Source organism: Scylla paramamosain, chromosome 7 (assembly GCF_035594125.1).
Source record: "Scylla paramamosain isolate STU-SP2022 chromosome 7, ASM3559412v1, whole genome shotgun sequence".
Taxonomy (NCBI): domain Eukaryota; kingdom Metazoa; phylum Arthropoda; class Malacostraca; order Decapoda; family Portunidae; genus Scylla; species Scylla paramamosain.
The window spans coordinates 23,011,769-23,032,186 of record NC_087157.1 but is presented as its reverse complement, the minus strand read 5'-3'; the positions used below and the strand labels follow the sequence as shown (position 1 = coordinate 23,032,186).

The 20,418-nt window shown below is 38.9% G+C and overlaps 1 protein-coding gene across 3 annotated transcripts; it reads left to right on the top strand.

The window, feature by feature from the left end:
• Positions 1-1,088: 1,088 nt before the first annotated feature.
• Positions 1,089-20,160, top strand: LOC135102234 (protein wntless-like). Of its 3 annotated transcripts, XM_064007108.1 has the most exons (12): positions 1,089-1,635; positions 3,401-3,579; positions 4,966-5,071; positions 6,161-6,462; positions 6,866-7,043; positions 7,482-7,609; positions 10,012-10,245; positions 10,649-10,804; positions 11,127-11,277; positions 11,683-11,706; positions 13,878-13,913; positions 18,199-20,160. In XM_064007108.1, exons 1-12 carry the CDS (start codon positions 1,530-1,532, stop codon positions 18,303-18,305), a joined length of 1,707 nt encoding a protein of 568 aa, XP_063863178.1. In that variant the 5' UTR covers positions 1,089-1,529; the 3' UTR covers positions 18,306-20,160. The 3 variants fall into 3 exon arrangements, with proteins under 3 accessions (XP_063863178.1, XP_063863179.1, XP_063863180.1); XM_064007109.1 differs by lacking the exon at positions 13,878-13,913 and having other exon boundaries at positions 1,090-1,635; XM_064007110.1 differs by lacking the exons at positions 11,683-11,706; positions 13,878-13,913 and having other exon boundaries at positions 1,096-1,635.
• Positions 20,161-20,418: the final 258 nt, after the last annotated feature.

Sequence of the window (20,418 nt, the reverse complement as noted above, 5' to 3'; positions counted from 1 at the left end):
GAAAGCGTAACAGAGGAGGAGAATTCAAGCCTGTGTTACGTTGCCCTCGAAAGGGGTGTCAAACTACACAGTTTGTTCGTACAGGAAATGAATTTTTCCATTATGCGAACATGAACAACAAATTGCACTGCAATTTGAGCCTGTGTGAAATATTAGAATTAATATTTCTCTTTGTATTAGATATACCAATGTCCACAGTAACGACTCTCACAGGAAAATCTACCAGTAGTGTAACTGACTGGTTCAACATGTGCCGAGAGGTGTGTACAGCCATAGTTTCTCATCAACGACGAGGAAAGATGGTAGGAACAACAGATAACCCCATCCAAATTGATGAGGCAAGATTTGCTGGTCGACGGAAGTACAACCGAGGAAGGATGCTGAATGGAGACAACGCTCCTCTCTCCGAGGACAGTGACGCAGAACAAGAAAACAACAGAAACCATGGGCGTAGAATTGATGGGCCTTGAGTTTTTGGTCTTAAACAAGGCTCAGACTGTCGGTACTTTTGGGTGGAACGGCGTGACCGCAACACTCTAATCCCTATTATTGAAAGGGAGTGTGCATATGGTTCGGTGATTCATTCAGATGAGTGGCCTGCTTATAGCAACCTAAATGCCATGGGGTACCAGCATTTTACAGTGAACCACTAGCAACATTTTGTGGATCCAGTGACAGGAGCACACACAGGCATTTGAGCGATCATGGTTAGACGCTAGAACAGTGATTCTGAACAGAATGCGAGGTGTTGGTCGTCAGCTATTCCAGTCTCATCTTGATCATTTTTGCTGGAAGGCGATGAGAAAAAATTCCAATGATCTATTTGTGTCATTCTTAGAAGATGTACGAAGTGTGTATCGCTAGAATAAATGTATGGAAATATATGATAACATGTTTATTTTTACCTTTCTTCCTTATCTATTTAAGTCATTCCTAGGATATTTACAAATTAAATGTTTATCGCTAAAATAAATGTATGGAAATGTGTGATATTCATGAGGGAGGGATAATGCAGCGGTAGACCTCACGCTATAGTGCTAACAGGAGGTAGATCTCACGCTATAGTGTGGTAGACCTCACGCTAAAGTAGCACCTGCATATCAGTGTAACATATATCGGCACTGGTTCATGGTTATCGTGGTTATTCAATCCTTACGTTAGTTTGTGAAAGATGCACGAATGACTCTCAGGTAAGTCAGGTTACCCTGTAGGACGTAGAAATACCTTGCGGCAACTCACCTGCCAGCCGTACGAAGCAGTACCCTCTGTAATACCTCACAAAATCAAACACAGTAACTAAGTAACGCACAAAACTACGAAATACACATGACTATATCCCGTGTAACTTCTATGGACATGGGAATAAAAAGCTTAAATATCAACACGTAAAATCCTAGTACGCTATCCTTTCCCCGCTCAACGCATGGCAGTTTCCGCTCACAAGTGGGAGAGGGAGCAGTGTGCTATCGATCTCCTGCGGCGGCAGCGGGCATCTGATCTTGGAAGAAAACCTAGATTCAATCGACACAATGGCTGGGGCGATCATCGAGAACCTCAGCGGCAGGAAACTGGGCATCCTCATCGTGTTCCTGATGTTGTGTCAAGTGGTCTGCTTCCTGGTCGGGGCATTGATCGGTGAGGGAACTTAGGGAACACGTAACTCTAATGCCTTCACTGCCTACAAACAAAGGCATCGCTGGGAGCATCCTTCACCTCTTTCCTCTGCCGCTGCACCCGGAGGCTGTCACGCCCCTCTGTCCCTTCTGCCGGCCGCTGGGTGTCGCTTCACGTCCCCTGGGCTACGTGATGGGAAGGGAGGATCGTGGGATGAGTGAGGAGGAAGGAAGAATGGCTTGGGTGGGAGAGGGACAGCCGGGGAGGACGGCACGAGGGACGGAGGGCTGTCAGCACATGGTGTCTTGTCTGTCAATTAGGCGTCTTGGGATGTAAACACTAAGGCTGATGCGTGTTTCCTCCTTCCACTCTTGCCTTGGTCATCTCTTCGCCCTGTTGCACTTTAATGAACGAGATTGTGTAGTTTGCAAAGTATTGTGATTAGTGTTGGTGTGTCGCAGAGTTGTAGGATATGATCGTTTACATGATCTTGGTAGTTCGTGAGTTATTCCTGAAAGGTTGTTATTACAGGTTGGGTTCTTTTTTTTTTCATGTAAACGGCGTTGAATAAACTGGGGTTTTGCGGTCAGTGCGTAAAAATTGAGGTACGTTACTGGGAACAAGTTATTTTCGTCCGTTGTTAACTGGAAATTCGCCTTCACAAAATGGAAAGTTAGAAAACTTTTTCTTTAAAACCTGTACAACATGCATCTTCATCAGACTTAAGCAGTTTACAGTGTATGATGTAAAGAGCACTTGAGGGAAGGAAGCAAGTGGTGTAAATTAAGATGTTTGACTGTGTGCGAGTAGTAATGTGTGCTTGCCCGCACGTTGTATTACGTGAGTGTATCACATTGCATGTTAGGTACGGACTGGGGTGCGTTCATGAATCGAAAGAAAGAACAAAATTAAGTAAAGTGTGTGTTGCTACACTGCTTGTTACCTGACTTACTATACTGCTTTTTCTTGAGTACATGCATAGCTAGATTATTTTGACGTGTGTGTGTGTGTGTGTGTGTGTGTGTGTGTGTGTGTGTGTGTGTGTGTTCCCATCCCAGGAAGTAAAGGGGGTGGAGAATGTTTACAGAGTAGGGTGCGGAGCGGAGTCACTTCCCAGAACCAGCTAACTGCATGGCGGCGCTCTCCTGGTTTGTAAATCTTGGCTAGTGTCAAGGGTTTGGTGGTGATTAGATGATGACATCTTTAAAAGTGGCAGTCGGTGAGTGGGAGAGATGACGCCCGCCTTGTTCTCATTACTGGGATCTCCATCCCACTCTTCTGTCAGGAGTGATTTTTACGAAAATTGTGTTCATGAAAGCTGGTGTTCGGCCAGTGTGACATATGACGCTCACTACTGATTGTTTGCTACCTCAGTGTTTTGAAATCATAAAGGGTTCCATATTTGTCTTGTCCTAATGGCTGGGCTCTCCATTCACTATTGAAACGGTCTTTTTCAAGCTCTTCCCCACTTTTCTGTCGGGAGTGACTTTTACGAAGATTGTGTTCATGAAAGCTGGTGTTCGGCCAGTATGTTTTATGAGTATGATAAAGATCACTACTGATTGTTTGCTACCTCAATGTTTTTTTTTTTATTGTCATAAAGAGTTCCATTTATGTTAGTCATTATTTTATTTTATGTAAATGGAAATCTGGTCAAGGTCAATAGAAAAAAAAGCGTACTGAACATGTCAGATACAAAACCAAATATCAATAAGAACATCCAAAAACACGATGTGTTACGTAAATTCTTCCCGCTATGACAATGGTATCTTGACTTCGTTCTCAGCTCCGGCGCCCTCCTCGGCCATGTCTGTGCTGGGAACCAAATGCATCGACAAGAAGTACAGCAAGGACAAATGGTATTATCCCCGTGGAGAAAAGCGCTGTCGGTCTATCTCCACCCTGGATGAGCCTCTGGTGGAACAAGACAACATTGAGGCCAATGACATCATCTTCGCCTTCCAGGTCAGTGCGTGCTCTATTCATTTCGTTTTTTTTTTTTTTCTCGAAATTGGATAATTGAGTAGAAAATTATTATTATTATTTTCTCTCTCTCTCTCTCTCTCTCTCTCTCTCTCTCTCTCTCTCTCTCTCTCTCTCTCTCTCTCTCTCTCTCTCTCTCTCTCTCTCTCTCTCTCTCTCGTTTTTTTTTTTTTTAGTTTTGCTTGTCGGGACTAGGAAATGGGTCAGCCTGTGCTCTCCTTGTTAATTTTGTACTTTCAAGTCTTTTTTTTTTTTTTTGTAGGAAAGACACTGGCCAAGGGCAACAAAAATCCAATAAAAAAATGCCCACTGAAATGCCAGTCCCATAAAAGGGTCAAAGCAGTAGTCAAAAATTAATGAATGTGTGTCTTGTAAGCACATTACATTACATCATCTTGTGTAATGAAGAGCATGAAATGAATCGCGGGAGAAAAAAAAGAGAAGAGAGAGGGGATGTTGGAAAAATGAAGGCAAACACTAGTTATCTTGTAATTATTTTTTCTTAGTTTTTGGTTTGGCTGATCAAAAATATATGTTTTACTTTGTAAAATGAGAAAATGGGGACCAATACAGATATATCTCCAGATAGTTCATGAATCATCCGCTTTCATGATTCCTTTAATTCTTTTATTATTCCCTTAATTCTCCTTGACCTGCAATGTCCCTGCTGGCTGCCATTCCTTTAGTTCCTGTATAATTAATTCAATTACCCTTGACCCTCACTATCACTACTGGCTGCCAATCCTTTAGTTCCTCTATAATTCTTTTCATTTCCTTTGACCCTCACTATCTATGCTGGCTGCTATTTTTTTAGTTCCTTTAAAATTCTTTTCATTTCCTTTGACCTTCACTCTCTCTGCTGGCTGCCATTCCTTTAGCTCCTTTATAATTCCTTTCATTCCCCTTTACCCTCACCATCTACTGGCTGCCAATTCTTTAGTTCCTTTATGATTCTTTTCATTCCCTTTGACCCTCATTATCTCTTCTGGCTGCCATTCTTTTAGTTACTTTATAATTCCTTTAATTTGCCTTGATCCTCACTATCGCTCAGCTGCCATTCCTTTAGTTCCTTTATAATTCCTTTAATTCCCCTTGACCCTCACTGTGTCTGTTGGCTGCTTATTTATTAAAGGCCACTTCAGGGAAGCTTATCTGATATTTCTATCTATTTCTAGATAGAAATAGACACCATTCCTAGTGTGCTGTTGTGTTACTCAAAAGGTATATATATTATCTGTTCCACACATGACATCCTGTTCATATCCATTATTTATTAATCCATTTATATACCACTTATTTTTTATTGTATTCAAGATGTTGTCATCATTGGACTGCTTCCTCATCCATCTCTCTATATTGTATTCACAGATCCCATCGCCAAAGGACAACTTTGCTCTTGACTACTCTCGGTGGCAGCAAAACCTCCTGTCTGTAATGCATTTGGACATTTACTTTGATGATAATGCCAAATTTGGTAAGAAAAGACACTGAGGAAAATTTTTTCTCTTCCCAAATTGACTGAAAACTTTCTGATTAAAAACCACCTGTCATGCAGTTTTCAGTCACATTCATAAAGTACCCTATTTGATGGCTCATAAGATGCACGGGCTCATAAGACACACCCAGTTTTGGCAGACATTGAAATGAAAAAAAAGATAAATGAGCAGATTTAAGCTCTGAATATGAGGTGAAGGATTTCACCTGACATTTGAAGACTCTCATATGCATTTAGATCATTGTTAGACCCCAATATTTTGCATATGAAAACTTTAATATTTGCTAGTAGCCTATGTACCAATCCTGTTGTGAGATGTATACATGTACCTGACATAAGGCATCAGCAGTGACTGTGAGAGACTACAGGGGTAATAAAGCTTGTTCATAAGAACGTTAAAAGATAGGTGCAATTTTAATTGTATGAAAATGTGTCTTACCTCAAGGAATAACGGCATAACGGCATCACACTGTAAAGAACACAGTGAAGCTTGCCCGTGTCACTGGATTTGGCGCGTAACCAACCGCGTGTTTGTTTTGGTACATGCAATACGTGGTGCATGGTCACTTAGGCAAATTCTTCCTGACTGGTGTCATTCTACGTGAATTACTGGTAAGTATGACCTATTATATATTGTTACCTTGAAAGAAAGAGATGTATTGTGATGTAGTACCAATCATCACTTTGTTTACATGTGCAAAGATGTCTGGGGTTTGAATTTAAAGCCTCTGTTGCCATAGACTTACCCCCAACCACTGGCTCACTGGTGAACCTTGGCCTCATAGGACACAGGCTCATTTCCTGAGACTTTTTTTGGAGAAAAGGTGCATCTTATGAGCCATCAATTACAGTACATGTTTTGTTTGTATGCTTATATATTTTGTGTGTGTGTGAAGAGAGATTTTCTTTGAGGAATATTTAGAAATGAATTGGTCATAACCAAATTATAGGAATGCAAGATTACATGTCATAAATGCATACATAATATGGTCTAGCTCCCAGTGTGTTGTGAGCTGTCCAGAGAGAAAGAGACAGAAACCATTAACCATGTTCTCTTCCTTTCTCTAGACCCCAACGCAGTGGTGACCCTTGAGGCACGCCTTGGCTACCGCAACAAGGGTGACCCAGACACCAAGTGGACAGAGTATGCATCTTCTGTGGAAGAGAGAAGCCTTGATTGCTACATTGAACCCCGCCACATGAAGTCCGAGTACATTTATAACTGTTCTTCTGTGCCCATGTTTGAGCTGGGGTCACTTCACCACGATTTCTACCTCCTCAACATTCGCCTCCCTGTGAACACTGCAAAAGAGTCTTGGGGAGAGAACACCAATGCTAACTTGGGCCGCCTAACAGACATGTGGGTGGTGGTGAGTGTCTACGTGTGCGTGGTTTTGTCTCAGAATTGATAATGAGAAGGAATGGTGATCAGAATTCTTTCAGGTCTCAGTTCCTGCATACTATGTTTGTGTTTATCTGTCTGTGTATGTCTTGTTATTATTTGTACTTTTATGGTTGAAATGATGGCTTAGTGTCCCTCAGGTTTCAGTTCCTTCTTTTATGTTCATTATTTTGAGGTTCAAATGGCTTGCAGCAACTGGTAATGAAAAGTGTAGAAATTAAAGATGCAAACTGAGAAAACTAAAAATCTCTACTTCAAATATCTTAATAGCTTGATTCTAGCTTAACAATGTCAAAGTCTGTGTGTTAGAATATTAAACTGCAATTCTGTTCTCATAATGTTGAAAATTCTCCCCTCCCAACTGCTTACAGTTCATCCACCAAAATGGAGGTTTCACCAAGGTGTGGGTGTCCCTCAAGACCATCTTCTTCCCCACTATGGTGGCCATCATGGTGTGGTTCTGGCGGCGCATCTCCCTGCTGACTCGCCCCCCAGCCCTGCTGGAGTACATGCTGATGGTGCTTGGTGCTGCCCTCACCTTCCTCAACTGTGAGTCCATCCTGCTCTGGCCATGGTAGGATAGAAGCAAGGAAGCTTATTTGTGGGGAAGGTTCCATATGCTCATTTGTAATGAAGTCAAAGAAAGCTGTTGGTTTGTATGTATGTGGCTTGGATGACAAAGATTTTTTTATGCCAGGCACCATGCAGAGTGAAGTTCACTTACTCAATATATCCATTTGTCATACTCTTGTATTTGTAGACTTTAGGTAATAGCAATTTGTAATTTTATTATCAGAGGTTTATGTAATTCCGAGTGTCGGAGTACAGAAGATTTAACAGCTCTTAATTTCCTTATGTTTTAGGCAAAAGATAGTGATCTGTACTCAATATTTCTTCCAATGTCTCTCTTAGAATATGTATCAAAGAATGATTGAGATTCCAAAGGAAAACTGAATGACTCCTGATCCACATGTCCATCACTACCAGGCCCCTTGGAGTACCTGACACTGGTGTACGACTGTCCGTGGATGACAGTGGTCAGTGATATCCGGCAGGGTCTCTTCTATGCCTCACTGCTCTCCTTCTGGCTCATCTTTACTGGAGAGCATCTCATGGTGGGTGGTGCAGCCCTTCCTGGTATTTGGTGGTGGCACAAGGATGTGGGTGGAGGTGACAGATAATGCCTTAAACATGTTGCTTTCATTTTTCATCTATCCCATTCATGTTTTCTGATGGACCAAAGGAGATTTTTAATGATATCTTGATTTTATAAAAGTGGAAGCTCTTTTGTAACTGTTACCACATTGAGGGAGTTTGATTGCTTCTTCCATAAGAGGTGACAATACCACCAAGGGGGCTCATTCATGGTTTTTTTTCTGCAGAATTTCTGCTTCAAAACAGTCCTCTCATTGCTTATCGTGGTTTTGCTTTCATGGATTCTTCTCTATTAGGAGGGATGTTGAGGACATGAGTAAAAAAGCCTTGTGAAAGGGGTGGATAGAATATTTAAGTATTTTAGAGAACAAAGGATGGAATTAGTGTGGACAGCATTAAGTAAAGACTTCTGTTATGACAATGAGTTCTAAGATAAACATGTTCTCTTTCTCCTCTTTGTTCATAATTTCCTGTGGCCTTGTAAGTTTTCATTCTATCCTGACTTTTGATATAGATGTTTTATTTCAACTTTTTGGAAACTATTGGTCTCCCAGAGAATAACACTATTATGTACCACATATGCTATGATTGTTTCTTGTTTCTAAATCATCCACCAGGCAAGTGTATCCTTTCTGTGCTGGCTTGTGCATGTCTGACAATGGGATGATTGCTACAGTCCTACTCTGTCCTGCCTAACACTAGATACTAAGGCTGATGCAGTTCTTCCTAAATAACATCATATCTTGTTCTACTTTCCGTTTCATGTCTGATGATGATGGTCCATGCAGATAGCGGTAAGTGCCAATCAGAGACTTGTGATTAACAAATATGGTCTTTAGGCATATTTTCCATTCCTCAGATTTACATTTCAAAAGATGAACTCAGAAATTAATGAGTAGTATAAAACATTGCAGTAAAGAACCAGTAAAATGCCTTCTGGGAGAAGGGGTAGAAGCTTGATTAAATCTTCTTTAATTCAACAAAAAGGAAGGAATGGAAGAAAAGTCATATACATATAATATAGTAAGTCTATTTTGTATTGACTGTGTGGCCCCCTTGGGGATTGGTCTTCTCCACTGCCTTGCCAAATCTACGTGTGCCACACCTGTGATGATCTGAGAATAACCCCACCTTCAGTTAAAGGTCCACTACCAGCCTTTTCTTTAGGTATACATTTTTTTTTTTTTTTTTTTTTCTCAAAAATAAAAAAAATAATTTTTTTTCTCAACGTTGAAGCACACAAGAATGCATAGGAGGTACAGGAAGGAAAGCTTTCATTGCAGATGATGACCAGATGGAGTGCCCTTTGTCACCTACCTTTTTTTTTTATATGGAGGGACACCAGCCAAGGGCACCAGAAATCCAATAAAAAAAAGAAAGGCCCACTGATATGCCAGTCCCTGAATAGGGTCCAAAGCATTAGTCAGAAATTGAAGGATAAGTGTCTTGAAACCTTCCTCCTTAAAGAGTTCAAGTCATAGGAAGGTGGAAATAAAGGAGCAGGCAGGGAGTTCAGAGTTTACCAGAGAAAGGGATGAATGATTGAGAATATTGGTTAATTCCTGCATTAGAGAGGTGGACAGAACAGGGATGAGAGAAAGAAGAAAGTCTTGAGCAGCAAGGATGTGGGAGGAGGGGAGGCATGCAGTTAGCAAAACCAGAAGAGCAGTTAGCATGAAAATAGTGGTAGAAGATAACAAGAGATGCAACATTGCAGCAATGAGAAAGAGGCCAAAGACAGTCAGTTAGAGGGGAGGAATTGATAAAACGAAAAGCTTTTGATTCCACCCTGTCTAGAAGATTGAAATGAGTAGAAGCTGTTTTAGCTAGAGATGAGATGTGAAGTTTTCAGTTTAGATTATAATGAAAGGACAGAGTGAGGATGTTCATTGTAGAAGAGGGGGACCTGTAGCTGGTCACTGTATGATATTGACAACGTCAGAAACCAGCATTGTCAAGTGTTTTGATATATACACTAAAATCATTGCCATTATTTTCAAAGAAACAAACCAAATCATTCATATTTTTCATCCTTATGAAAGAAATGGATATATTTAGATTGTTTTTCAAGCAATAAAGAGTTAATGTGTTAGAAAGAAAGATGAGCATTGTGACTTATATCACAGAATAGGCAAGGGAATTCCCAAAAGGGCCATGCCTAAATGCTCAGTACAAAATACATGAACTATAGTGTGAAACACTACAGTAACAAATCAATGAAACATTGCCTTCTGAGAGGAGAGGAAGGAACTTGATTAAATGCTCTACAGTTCAATAATAATAAAAGAATAAGTGGAGGGAAAGTCATATATGTGTAACCTTTCCATTAATTCACAATGTACTATGTGTGTTACTCCCACAGGATGACATAGAGAGGAACCGTATCCGAGTGTACTGGCGCCATTTGAGTGCTGTGCTGGGTGGCTGCCTCTGCCTCTTTATTTTTGACATGTGTGAACGAGGTGTTCAGCTACGCAACCCCTTCTACTCCATCTGGGTGACCCCCATCGGCACCAACCTGGCCCTTGCCTTCATCATGCTGGCAGGAATCTGTGCCGGCCTGTACTTCTGCTTCCTCTCCTACATGATCTGGAAGGCGAGTATTTGATTTGTCACATTGCAGGCCAGATGTTGTGTGTCTCTTATATTCTGGATATGTTGTGGATAGTTGTTTGTTCTGTGTTTTTCTGTTTTGTTTTTGTGTGTTATCATTGTATCCACATTTTTATGTTGCATATGTTCCTATTCAAGATGTATATACTGTTTTTCAGTTCATATTACCTACCTATCTTATTCTTTTTTACATTTTGTTTCATGTCTTTATTTGTCTTACTTTTGTGCATGCAACTCTAATTAACTTTACATTTGACCAGGCATTCACTCACTGCTTACACTGATTTGGCCATTCCCAGCCATTCATCCCCTTCCTCACTCACTCATCTAGCACATTCACTTCTCACTTCACTACAGTTGCCTAATCCTCTTTAGTGCTCCAACAGGTTTTCATCAACATCAGCAGCAAGCGTCAGTCCCTCCCTGCCATGTCCACAGCCCGCAGACTCCACTACGAGGGCATCATCTATCGCTTCAAGGTCCTCATGCTGGCCACCCTTCTCTGTGCTGCCATGACTGTCATTGGCTTCATTCTGGGCCAGGTATAGCTTCTTACACTTTCTTTCTCCAGTAGTATCTAATTTACATCTCTGCCTAAACTTATTGTTTAATTTGATGTTCTGTGAGTGACCTTTGGCCTTGTGGAAATATGTTATGCTATGCCTAAGCTCCTAGCCTAGGTTCTAGTAGGGTTGTCTATGAGACAATCCCTTTCCACCAGTGGCTGAGGGGGCCAAGAGTGTGAATGAGTGTGTGGGGCTTTGTCTGGGATACCTGATGGTTGATTGCCATCCTGGTATATAGATAGATGGTTACAGATTGTGTATGTTACCGGCTTACCACATATACCATGTGTGCCTGCAGGTGTCAGAGGGACAGTGGTCATGGGATGATAACATCAAGCTGGAGTACACAAGCGCATTCTTCACGGGTGTGTATGGGATGTGGAACATCTACACCTTTGCTCTGATTTGCCTCTATGCACCATCCCACAAGCGCTGGCCCAAGGACCAAGGTGAGCTACTCCATGCATGACTAAACCTTGCAGTAGATATTCACATTATTGGCTTGACACCTGTCTGACACACACACTATTATTATAGTCATTATTATTCAAGTAGACAGTTTCCTTTCACTGTAAAATATATTTTCATGCACACCTTTACTATATTGTCATGCATCAGCTTATCCAGGCGTGATGGAGAATAAATAGCCATGGTTATATATGCATCATATCAACTGGCACTTTATCTTAAGGGATATTGTTTCATTTAGGGTAATGCAGTATTGGTATAAAGTATTCAGGTGCAGGTCTTCAGGCCACACTCTCTGGTGCTTTGGAACTTAACTGAATGTCATTGTATGAACTTGTGTTTGTCTGTGTTGATGATGGTGTCTAACTTTAATATTTTCACTTCAGACTGGGCAGTGTCAGACAACTGTGGTATGTTTCTCACAGGTCATGTGTGTTGTGGTGTAGTGATGTTGCTTTGTTTAACGGCATATTCATTTAATTTTTTTTCTCTCTTTTTCTGTATTTATGTTTTGTTATGTAGATAGCTACTAGTTTCAGAGTATTCATTGCCAAACCAAAAGCAGTATTTGGATAGATTTTAAAGTTCAATATTTTTATTTCTAAAAGTTTGAAGCTGAGGTTTGTGATTTATGTTGCTATACATTTTTTTCCCTTCCAGTGTGTTATATATAGGCCATTAAAACCTTTGCTTCATTATCAGGTTTTATATACAGCAAGTTTTTCATTCAAGTTTTGCTTTGCACGTGTCTCAAAACAAGACAATCTGGGCAATTATGACCCCTTCCTGCTTTATGATTTTGTGTTCCTGTCCTAACCATCACCTTCATTGCTTCTAATCTTTAATGGTTGAAACCAGAAAGCAAAAATATTTATTTTGGTTTGGTTACTTTTAACAACTAAGTAGTAATGGTGTTATGTATGTAAGCATCCCATGGATTGCTTTGGTCAATCCACAAACAGCAGATAATCATGCTTGAGATGCTTAAGATGATTACAGTCATGCCTAATAATAAGAATAGTTACAGCAGTTAGTGATTAACCTATTGTGAGCTGGTCCCTTTGTACCCAGTAGATGTTTTTTTTTAATTTTTTTTTATGGCACACGTTTTGAAAAGAAGGCAAATAATATCAAAGGACCTTAACTCTGAATACTATCTATCTATGTAGTGCAGTGTGTTGAAGATAATCTGGCAGTGCTGGGTATGGCTGAGGCTAAGGCAAAGGTTAGAGGTAGTTGGAAGCATGTTATCAAATGTCTAACCCCATGAGAGATGTAAAGCTAAAACATGAACAGATGATGTGTATCTGTCTATAAACTGGGCAGAGATCACCTTTTAATGGAGTTCGGTAACAGGAAATTATTTTATTTAGAAATTAACAAAGGAGTGAGGGAGAATTTTAGAACAGCTTTGAAGGAACAGCACCATCTCTGTAAAGCATGGGAACTGCAAAATTATGAATGAAGTGAGGGATTATAGAAAACATGGAATGCTTGTATACTCTTGTTTTAAGTTGTTTTGTAATGTCAAGAAAGAAGATAACATATCAGCAATTTAATTGCCAATATTTTATAATGTAGTTGCTTCAAGGGTTAAGGAAAAGTGTTGAGCAAGAGCATCATGGAATGGTTCACTTGGCAGGTTCATGGTGATCCTTCTCTTGTTGTGTTGTGTCTCCAAAGTGCTTTGCTTTCTCACATTTTATGTGCACTCCTCTGTTTTCCTCAACATTTTATATAATCCTTGAAGATATTTACAAGAGTATTTTTGAGTAAATTGTTCATGGATCTGCACATGCTATTTACAGTACAAGAAGCCCTTGTCTAAGAGTTATTCAGTCTGTATTGCAGCATCACTGTATCAGGCCTTCAGCCTTGGGAAGGGTTCATCATCAGGCCAAGGGTTTGTCAACTTTCAGCTGTGTGCTGTTTCCACATTTATATTTGTGTATTTGCCTGATGTCATGGATGTTACTGTCTTTGCTTCAGGATGAATTTTTTTGCAGTGGAAAGAGTCTTCAAGAAGATAGACTTTTCTCTTTATAAATTAATTACTACTTGCTATTTTTTTTTCACTTGGTTACTAGTGATTCCTATAGCTCTTATGTTCTCAGTAATGAATCATTGTTGATAAACAAGGGCCACTTGTACCTAAATAACTATTTTTTGATAAGGCATACACTATATGCTGTACCACCTATTTCAAATGTACTGCAAGAAATCAGTAACTTAGTCTTATTGCTAATCTTTTGTTATGTACATATTCATTGCAGTAACAGCTTATAATCAGTGGTGTACCATTATCCAGCATGTCTTGTGTAAAATTGTTGATATAAACCAAAAATAAAATCCTGTCCTGCAGGTTGCTTGATGCAGGCAGCTGACTTTATAGAGGCTAGAAAAGACACTGGATAACATACACTTTTTGACTTTCTTGCTTTGAAGCAGTTGAATTGAAGTCAGTGAGTTCAAAATCTTCATAATGCAGTCATTCAGTGTCTTTTCTTGTCTTGAGGTAATTATTGACTCCTGGTACACTTGATTAGCCCACTAACCTCTGCACCCTGGCACTGTTTCCTAGGTCTAGCTTCCATACACGGAGCACTCTTGGCACGAGGTAAGACTTGCTTACTCTGGGAGGAGGGTGACCCATCACCCTCTTGTAGGGAAGTGACAGTTTGACACCTGCTCTTTTGTTACTTCAGAAAGATGGCTTTCTCACCAGTTATTGAGACTTGACACTCATTCTGATAGTTATATTTCTGCTATATTTCAATGCATGATATATATATATATATATATATATATATATATATATATATATATATATATATATATATATATATATATATATATATATATATATATATATATATATATATATACACACCATATATTTTGGCGGATAAGATGACTTTCAGATAAGACTACCCGGTAATTTCAGTCAGAATTTTATGGTTTTAGCTGATATTGGTGGTATAAGTCGACACCCAAACTACTAAACCATCTGTGGTGAAGTTTGGCTCAATGGGCACCAGACAACTGAGACAGTGATATACCAGTACAATGAATAAGATACCTTGAATGTATTACTGGTAATAAGGTACCATAATCTTCAAGTGCAAAGTTAAACCTAAAATAAAGTTCCCACGAGTTGTTTTTGTACATTTTCATGAAAAAGATGATGGACTAAGATGCTATAAAGTTATATATGGTACAATCAGTTTTCCCAACAAACCCTTGCCTTGTGCCGCTGGCATGTGTCAGGCTGTCAGCCATAATCTCCTATATGTCATGTTTCTTTTGATTAGCCCATACAACATCGCAAGCTGGAGAGATTCATCTTACCCACAGTTTGCTTTCCTATACTGCTTAGCTTGGGGTTCCATGCCTTGAAGACCTTTATATAGCTCCTTCTTCAGCTTCAGGAAAAACTGAGGAATATTCACACAGCCTCCTGCTTTATCCATTCATATACAATGCCTGCAGAGGTTTGTTGTCGTTGTACATTAAATTTTGTTTACACACTATTCAATGGGAGTATGTTTCAGCACATTTTCTCAAAATGGATTCCTATTTTACTTCCCCAAAAGTCATAATATAAGATCATTGTTTACTTACAATGGTATTTTGTGTGAAATTTTAAGGTCATTGTATCTAGCATATAGGATGACCCCCTTTTTTTTTTTTTTTTTTTTTTTTTTTTAAGGATTTAACTATCGTCTTATATGCCAAAATACACAGTATATATATATATATATATATATATATATATATATATATATATATATATATATATATATATATATATATATATATATATATATTATACATATATATATATATATATATATATATATATATATATATATATATATATATATATATATATATATATATATATATATATATATATATATATATATATATATATATACACACACCATTCAAGAAGACAGTTTATATGAACAAAAGTATACTTGTATTTTATTATGCCATTTATTGGTACATTTGAAGTAAACAGTTGAATGGATAATAATTTACACCTGAATGGAAATTTAATACTTAAGAATTGTAGAAAGGCTCTCCTGTCAGAAGTAATATTCATGATTAAATCCTTGCACATAAATTGATAGTAGTTTAGATCATCTGGTGTGGTAACACAAATTATTAATCTCTCTTACTGTTACTTCAAAGAAGAAATGTTCCCTTGATTTGTAAGTCTACAGTAAAGACAGTGCCCCTCACCACAAGAGAGCTCTGCTAAATAGTTTGTATCAAGCACCACCTGCTACAGATATACCACCTGCTACACATAATCCACAGCTGTTCCTCGAGTACTAAGTCTGTGGATAGTAGACACTTCTTTCCCAGTGTAGCCTTTTCATAAGTGAAAAGTGCCTTCCATTGTCAAGTAGTAAAGTACAAATGATGTCTTTGACTGAGGGTTCAATAGTACTGCAGACTTCCTCATATCCAGGGCAGTTCAACTTAAAAGCATCAGATGTGCAAAAAAATATGGATATGGAAAAGTAGTGCTTAAGTAGGACAATTTACAATCATGTGGGTGGCTGTGTACAGATCCTGTGTGATTGTCACTTCCTAGGTTCTTATCAAGGCTGAAAATACATGTAATTTTCTTCATGAGACCCTTTAGTTACGTAGTCATCAGCATCTTTCTTTATTGGTGTGCTCCATTCATTGGCATTGCCTAAGGGTGGGACTTGACACAAGCAGAAAAGTTGAGTCAGACAGTAATGAGCCTTGTACAAGGGAAAGTTTGGTAGCATGTCTGAGTTTGTAAGCTTGATGCTGTCAGTTTTGTGGCAGCATATAACTTGAATTGGAGGGTGGATTGTAAGCTCCTTGAACTACTGTACTTGAAAGGCAGATAATTTTTTGGTTTGGACTGGAGATAGAGTGCTTGATAAGCTCTAGTATGATGTCCACATGACTTTTGTCAATGAAAAACAAAGAGGGTAATTAAAAACCTTCACAAAAATGTTTGGAACCACACTCACATGTGCCACCCATATGGTTATCATTATTTTCCCTTATACAATGATATGTTGTATAATACAGTGTTGGATATCAGGAAGCTCTCTGTATTTGTAAATTTCAGAGATAGTGGGAGTGATGCCATTTGGCTCCATGCTGTCGGAAGAGGAATTCCACAAAATTTTGCATTGTGACTAAGAGTTTATGTGTAGTACTGTTGATTCAGTATTATGTTTTTGTTAAACTATCCTTATTTTGATGTGTGTTGTGAATCTTCATGAAAAATATGGATTCTGGATAAATTTTTGAACTTAAAAAACATGAAATCACCTCCCCTTGAATTGATAAACAGTTCAGTGTGTGCAGGTGTGATGCAGATATAGTGCCACATTATGACTTAATGTCACCCCATTACTCGTTTGGCAGCACAGGGATAGTCTTCTACTCTCCTATTTTCTGTGACACTAAAGGCAACAGGTATAATGAATCCTGCTTGGAAATTAATCTTGAATTGAACATTTGCAGCTTTGGTTTGTTATCGTAACTAACATGCCTGTTGGTTTCGTGATACTACATTTGATGGAAGCTTTAGGTGTTTAAAAAAAAATTATGGATTGGAACATTAACTTGGTGTGTGTGTGTTGAGTAGTACACAGCAGTGCTCCTTCATTAATGAGTTTGTGTCACCTGAGAGGTAAGAGAATGTGATATTGTGAATGCTGGTACAGGTCCTTTTGCAGATATTTTTACATCAAACTGTTGCCTTGATGGGTCACCCTTTGATGTGGTTAAGTTCTACCTTCCTAAATAATAAGCTTTTTGGTAATGTACACCATGAATATTGTACTGCACTAGCTGTCAAATGGTTGTGTCAGGAAGGCTGCTTATCTGCTAATATCTGCTCACAAAAGGCAAGCGTAGAACAAGTCTTCATTTTATCTTTGATTTTCCCTCTTCACAACAGCTAATGGTTGTGAATTTCCTACGTATTTTACAGAAACTTACAGGAATATATAGTGTTACGTAATCTCACTAAAAGTACCTTAAAATACTGCAATATATTGACATCTGGTCTTTGATTGTATTAAATCATGACAATGATAGAAAATTAAGTCTGCTTTTGGAAAAGACTTAGTTTTTTTCCAAAAGAATGCATAGAATTGTGGAGTTTTATTATAAAAAAGTTCCCCAACTGCCTTGTGTGGCAGAGATCATAATTGTGGCTGTAGTGTGCTCATGCCCTCATTTGACATACAATTTGTAGAAGAAATTTGCAGACAAATTTACGAAGAGGCTTGTTTCTCTGGACAAGATGACGTCATCCTACACTGTGACGGGTCACTCATAACTAAACACACTGTCTGAGAAGTTACCTCTTGTCTTTTTCATGGTGAATTGTCTGTCAGGATTCAGGTTCAGGACAGGTGATGGGAATGCTTCTTTAAGCAACTGTACACTATCTGCCTAACCTAGTTATGCCTCATGCCTGTGTATCGGTGTGGTTGTTAAGGAAAACTGTGGGTGAATTATACACGTGAAAAATTTTATATTTGTATATGATATTATGCATATAATATCAAGATTTCAGCACAATAATGTCAGTTGTACATGATATATGAAAGTCAAAGGGAGTTGATTTCATGTCTTGATATATTGACACTGATAACCTTTGTCCCATAGGCACAGGCCTCTTATCTGTTCTTATTACAGCCTTATCACTTTTCTCCCCTCGCAGAAGACCCAAACTTGGTCCCATCACATTATGACTTGAGACCCACCCTCTCTTTCCTTCCCATAATGTCAGTTACTCATTCTCACAAGAGACCTTTTCTCCCACCACAAGAAAGGCAGGAGGGGATGCAGGTGAGGGATGGCTTTGATGACACTCACCCTTAATATTGCAGACACACAGAGCAGCACAGGAGAGGAGATCGAGTTCAGCCGACTGGCCACTGAACCCTCCGAAATGTCCTCCATAACTGCTTTTGCCAAAAAGACTGCAGCAGACTAAGAGGAGTCTCAGCAGGCTGTACTATTGGGAAGGGTGGCAGCTGGAGACTGAATTAAGAAGCTTTTTGCATGAGTTATTGATGGTAATTTGTAGGCATGCAGAGGTAGCCATGTTTTTATAAAGAATTTTGTATGTGATTTATTTACTACTTACTACATATTTTAGCTTTTAAGCTTTGTGACCAGAGAAGTGAAGGAGAAAAATCCACAAAAAAAACAGATGATTTTTTTACATATTACTTTTATAATGCCTGGATATGATTGGGAGATTGCTTAACATAGTTCCTTGTGAAGCTTCTGTGAAAACCTGCCGAATAAAATAAAATTTTTGTGAGAAATGGAATTATACTAAGGAAACATGTAGAAAATACTAATTTTTGATATACATTAATATCTTTGCATACATACTTGAGCTTCAGATGATCATATTATTTTTATCCATGAGTGACAGAAATGAGCCTGCAGGGGGAAGTCACAGTCCTGGGAGGGGAGGGTTGCAGCACACTGGGGGTGGGGGGCAGGGTTGTGTGGGGACACCAGTGTGACTCTTCATGGCAATCCTCTTACTGGAAAATTAGACAACATTAGATCTAGGCATGCAGTATTAGTATTATATGATAAGAAATACTAATCACAGCGCTTTGTGAAGAACCTACAGTAGTTATTGATTTGCTTTCTCATAGTGTAGAGCATCAATTAACATTACATGCATACTATAATAGCCAAACCCTGTATTGCTGTTGCGTAGCACAGGTTGTGATGGGCAACAGACACCAGCTGGGAATATACTAAGTGTTGATAGAACACACAAAACAGATATCTTCAGATCAAAATAAAGGGAAAGAAGTGAAATGATCTTGAGTAAACATGTCCAGGATGTACAGTAACTTATATGGATTACTTCTAAGTTAAGTAAAATGTGTGACCTGTAAGTTATGTGGATTATTTAAGTGCTGGTGGGATTTGTTGATTTTTAAGTCAGTAGAGATGTGAAGACTCTGTGGAAAACATGTCAGTGCTTTGGGTCACAAGGGTTATGTGTTTCTAGAATGTCAATTGGTCCCAACACAGAACAAGAGAGGAAGACTGTATAAACTATAAGAATTATGTCTATACTTCCATTATTGTTGGGATGAAGAAATCAGAAATGGAGGAGAGAGAGAGTAATTAATTTTGATTAAGGAGGTAAGGCATTCAGTTGTATAAGCTGTAATAAGGGCATTTTGAATAGAGCAAGGCTAATGATGTAAGATTTAATAATGATGAGTGGAGTGCATCTGAAAAAAATAACTGAAATTTTACAGTAGCTTATGAATTTGAAGTGAAAATGGGCACGAGGTAATTGGTGTAGAGTGATAGATAATTGATAAGCACAAATGATTTTTGGGTATTAATGTGAGTTATGATAGTTCTCTTATTTGAAGTTTTTATGATAGTAAGAGGAATGAAATTATTAATCGCATGTGGAGTATAGTTGTACAGAGGAAGGTTACAAATGTAATGATATGGGAAGTTATAAAAGGAAGGCTAATGAGTTATGATAGTGGAATGGAGACACTGATCACATGAAGAGGGAGGTTGTAAAAGAGGAAAATGAGCGAGTTGTAATGGTAAGTGGAATGCAGTCACTCCCAGCACCTCCATGATGAGCCAATGTGACATAACATGTACAGTGGACGACTGACTGCCCAGCATGAGGCAGAGCAGCTGGTATTTGGGGCCACCAACCAATAGTATAAACACCAATCATCTTGTGTTACTTGTTCTCTCTCTCTCTCTCTCTCTCTCTCTCTCTCTCTCTCTCTCTCTCTCTCTCTCTCTCTCTCTCTCTCTCTCTCTCTCTCTCTCTCTCTCTCTCTCTCTCTCTCTCTCAGCACAAATAAGCAGTAGTCAGTAAGCAAAGTGTAACAAGATTTCACTCATTCCTCAGCAGCCACTCTGTTCCAGTTTCCTATTCTTTGCATTGTCATAGCATCCGTGGTTGTGTGTCTCCCTTGCCGCATGTACCCCCAGCAGAGGGGAAGCACTTAACATTATTGTCCTTACCTTTTCCACAAATGAGAGAACATTGAAGTGGGTGAATCTTTGTCCTTGAGAAGTCCTTAGCTGGTTAG

Bases quoted from the DNA above. Each gene is read 5' to 3' on its own strand.
- LOC135102234 (XM_064007108.1), top strand. From the start codon at position 1,530: ATGGCTGGGGCGATCATCGAGAACCTCAGCGGCAGGAAACTGGGCATC. The intron at 1,636-3,400 runs GTGAGGGAACTT...CTTCGTTCTCAG, and splicing joins CCTGGTCGGGGCATTGATCG to CTCCGGCGCCCTCCTCGGCC. The intron at 10,246-10,648 runs GCGAGTATTTGA...GTGCTCCAACAG, and splicing joins TCTCCTACATGATCTGGAAG to GTTTTCATCAACATCAGCAG.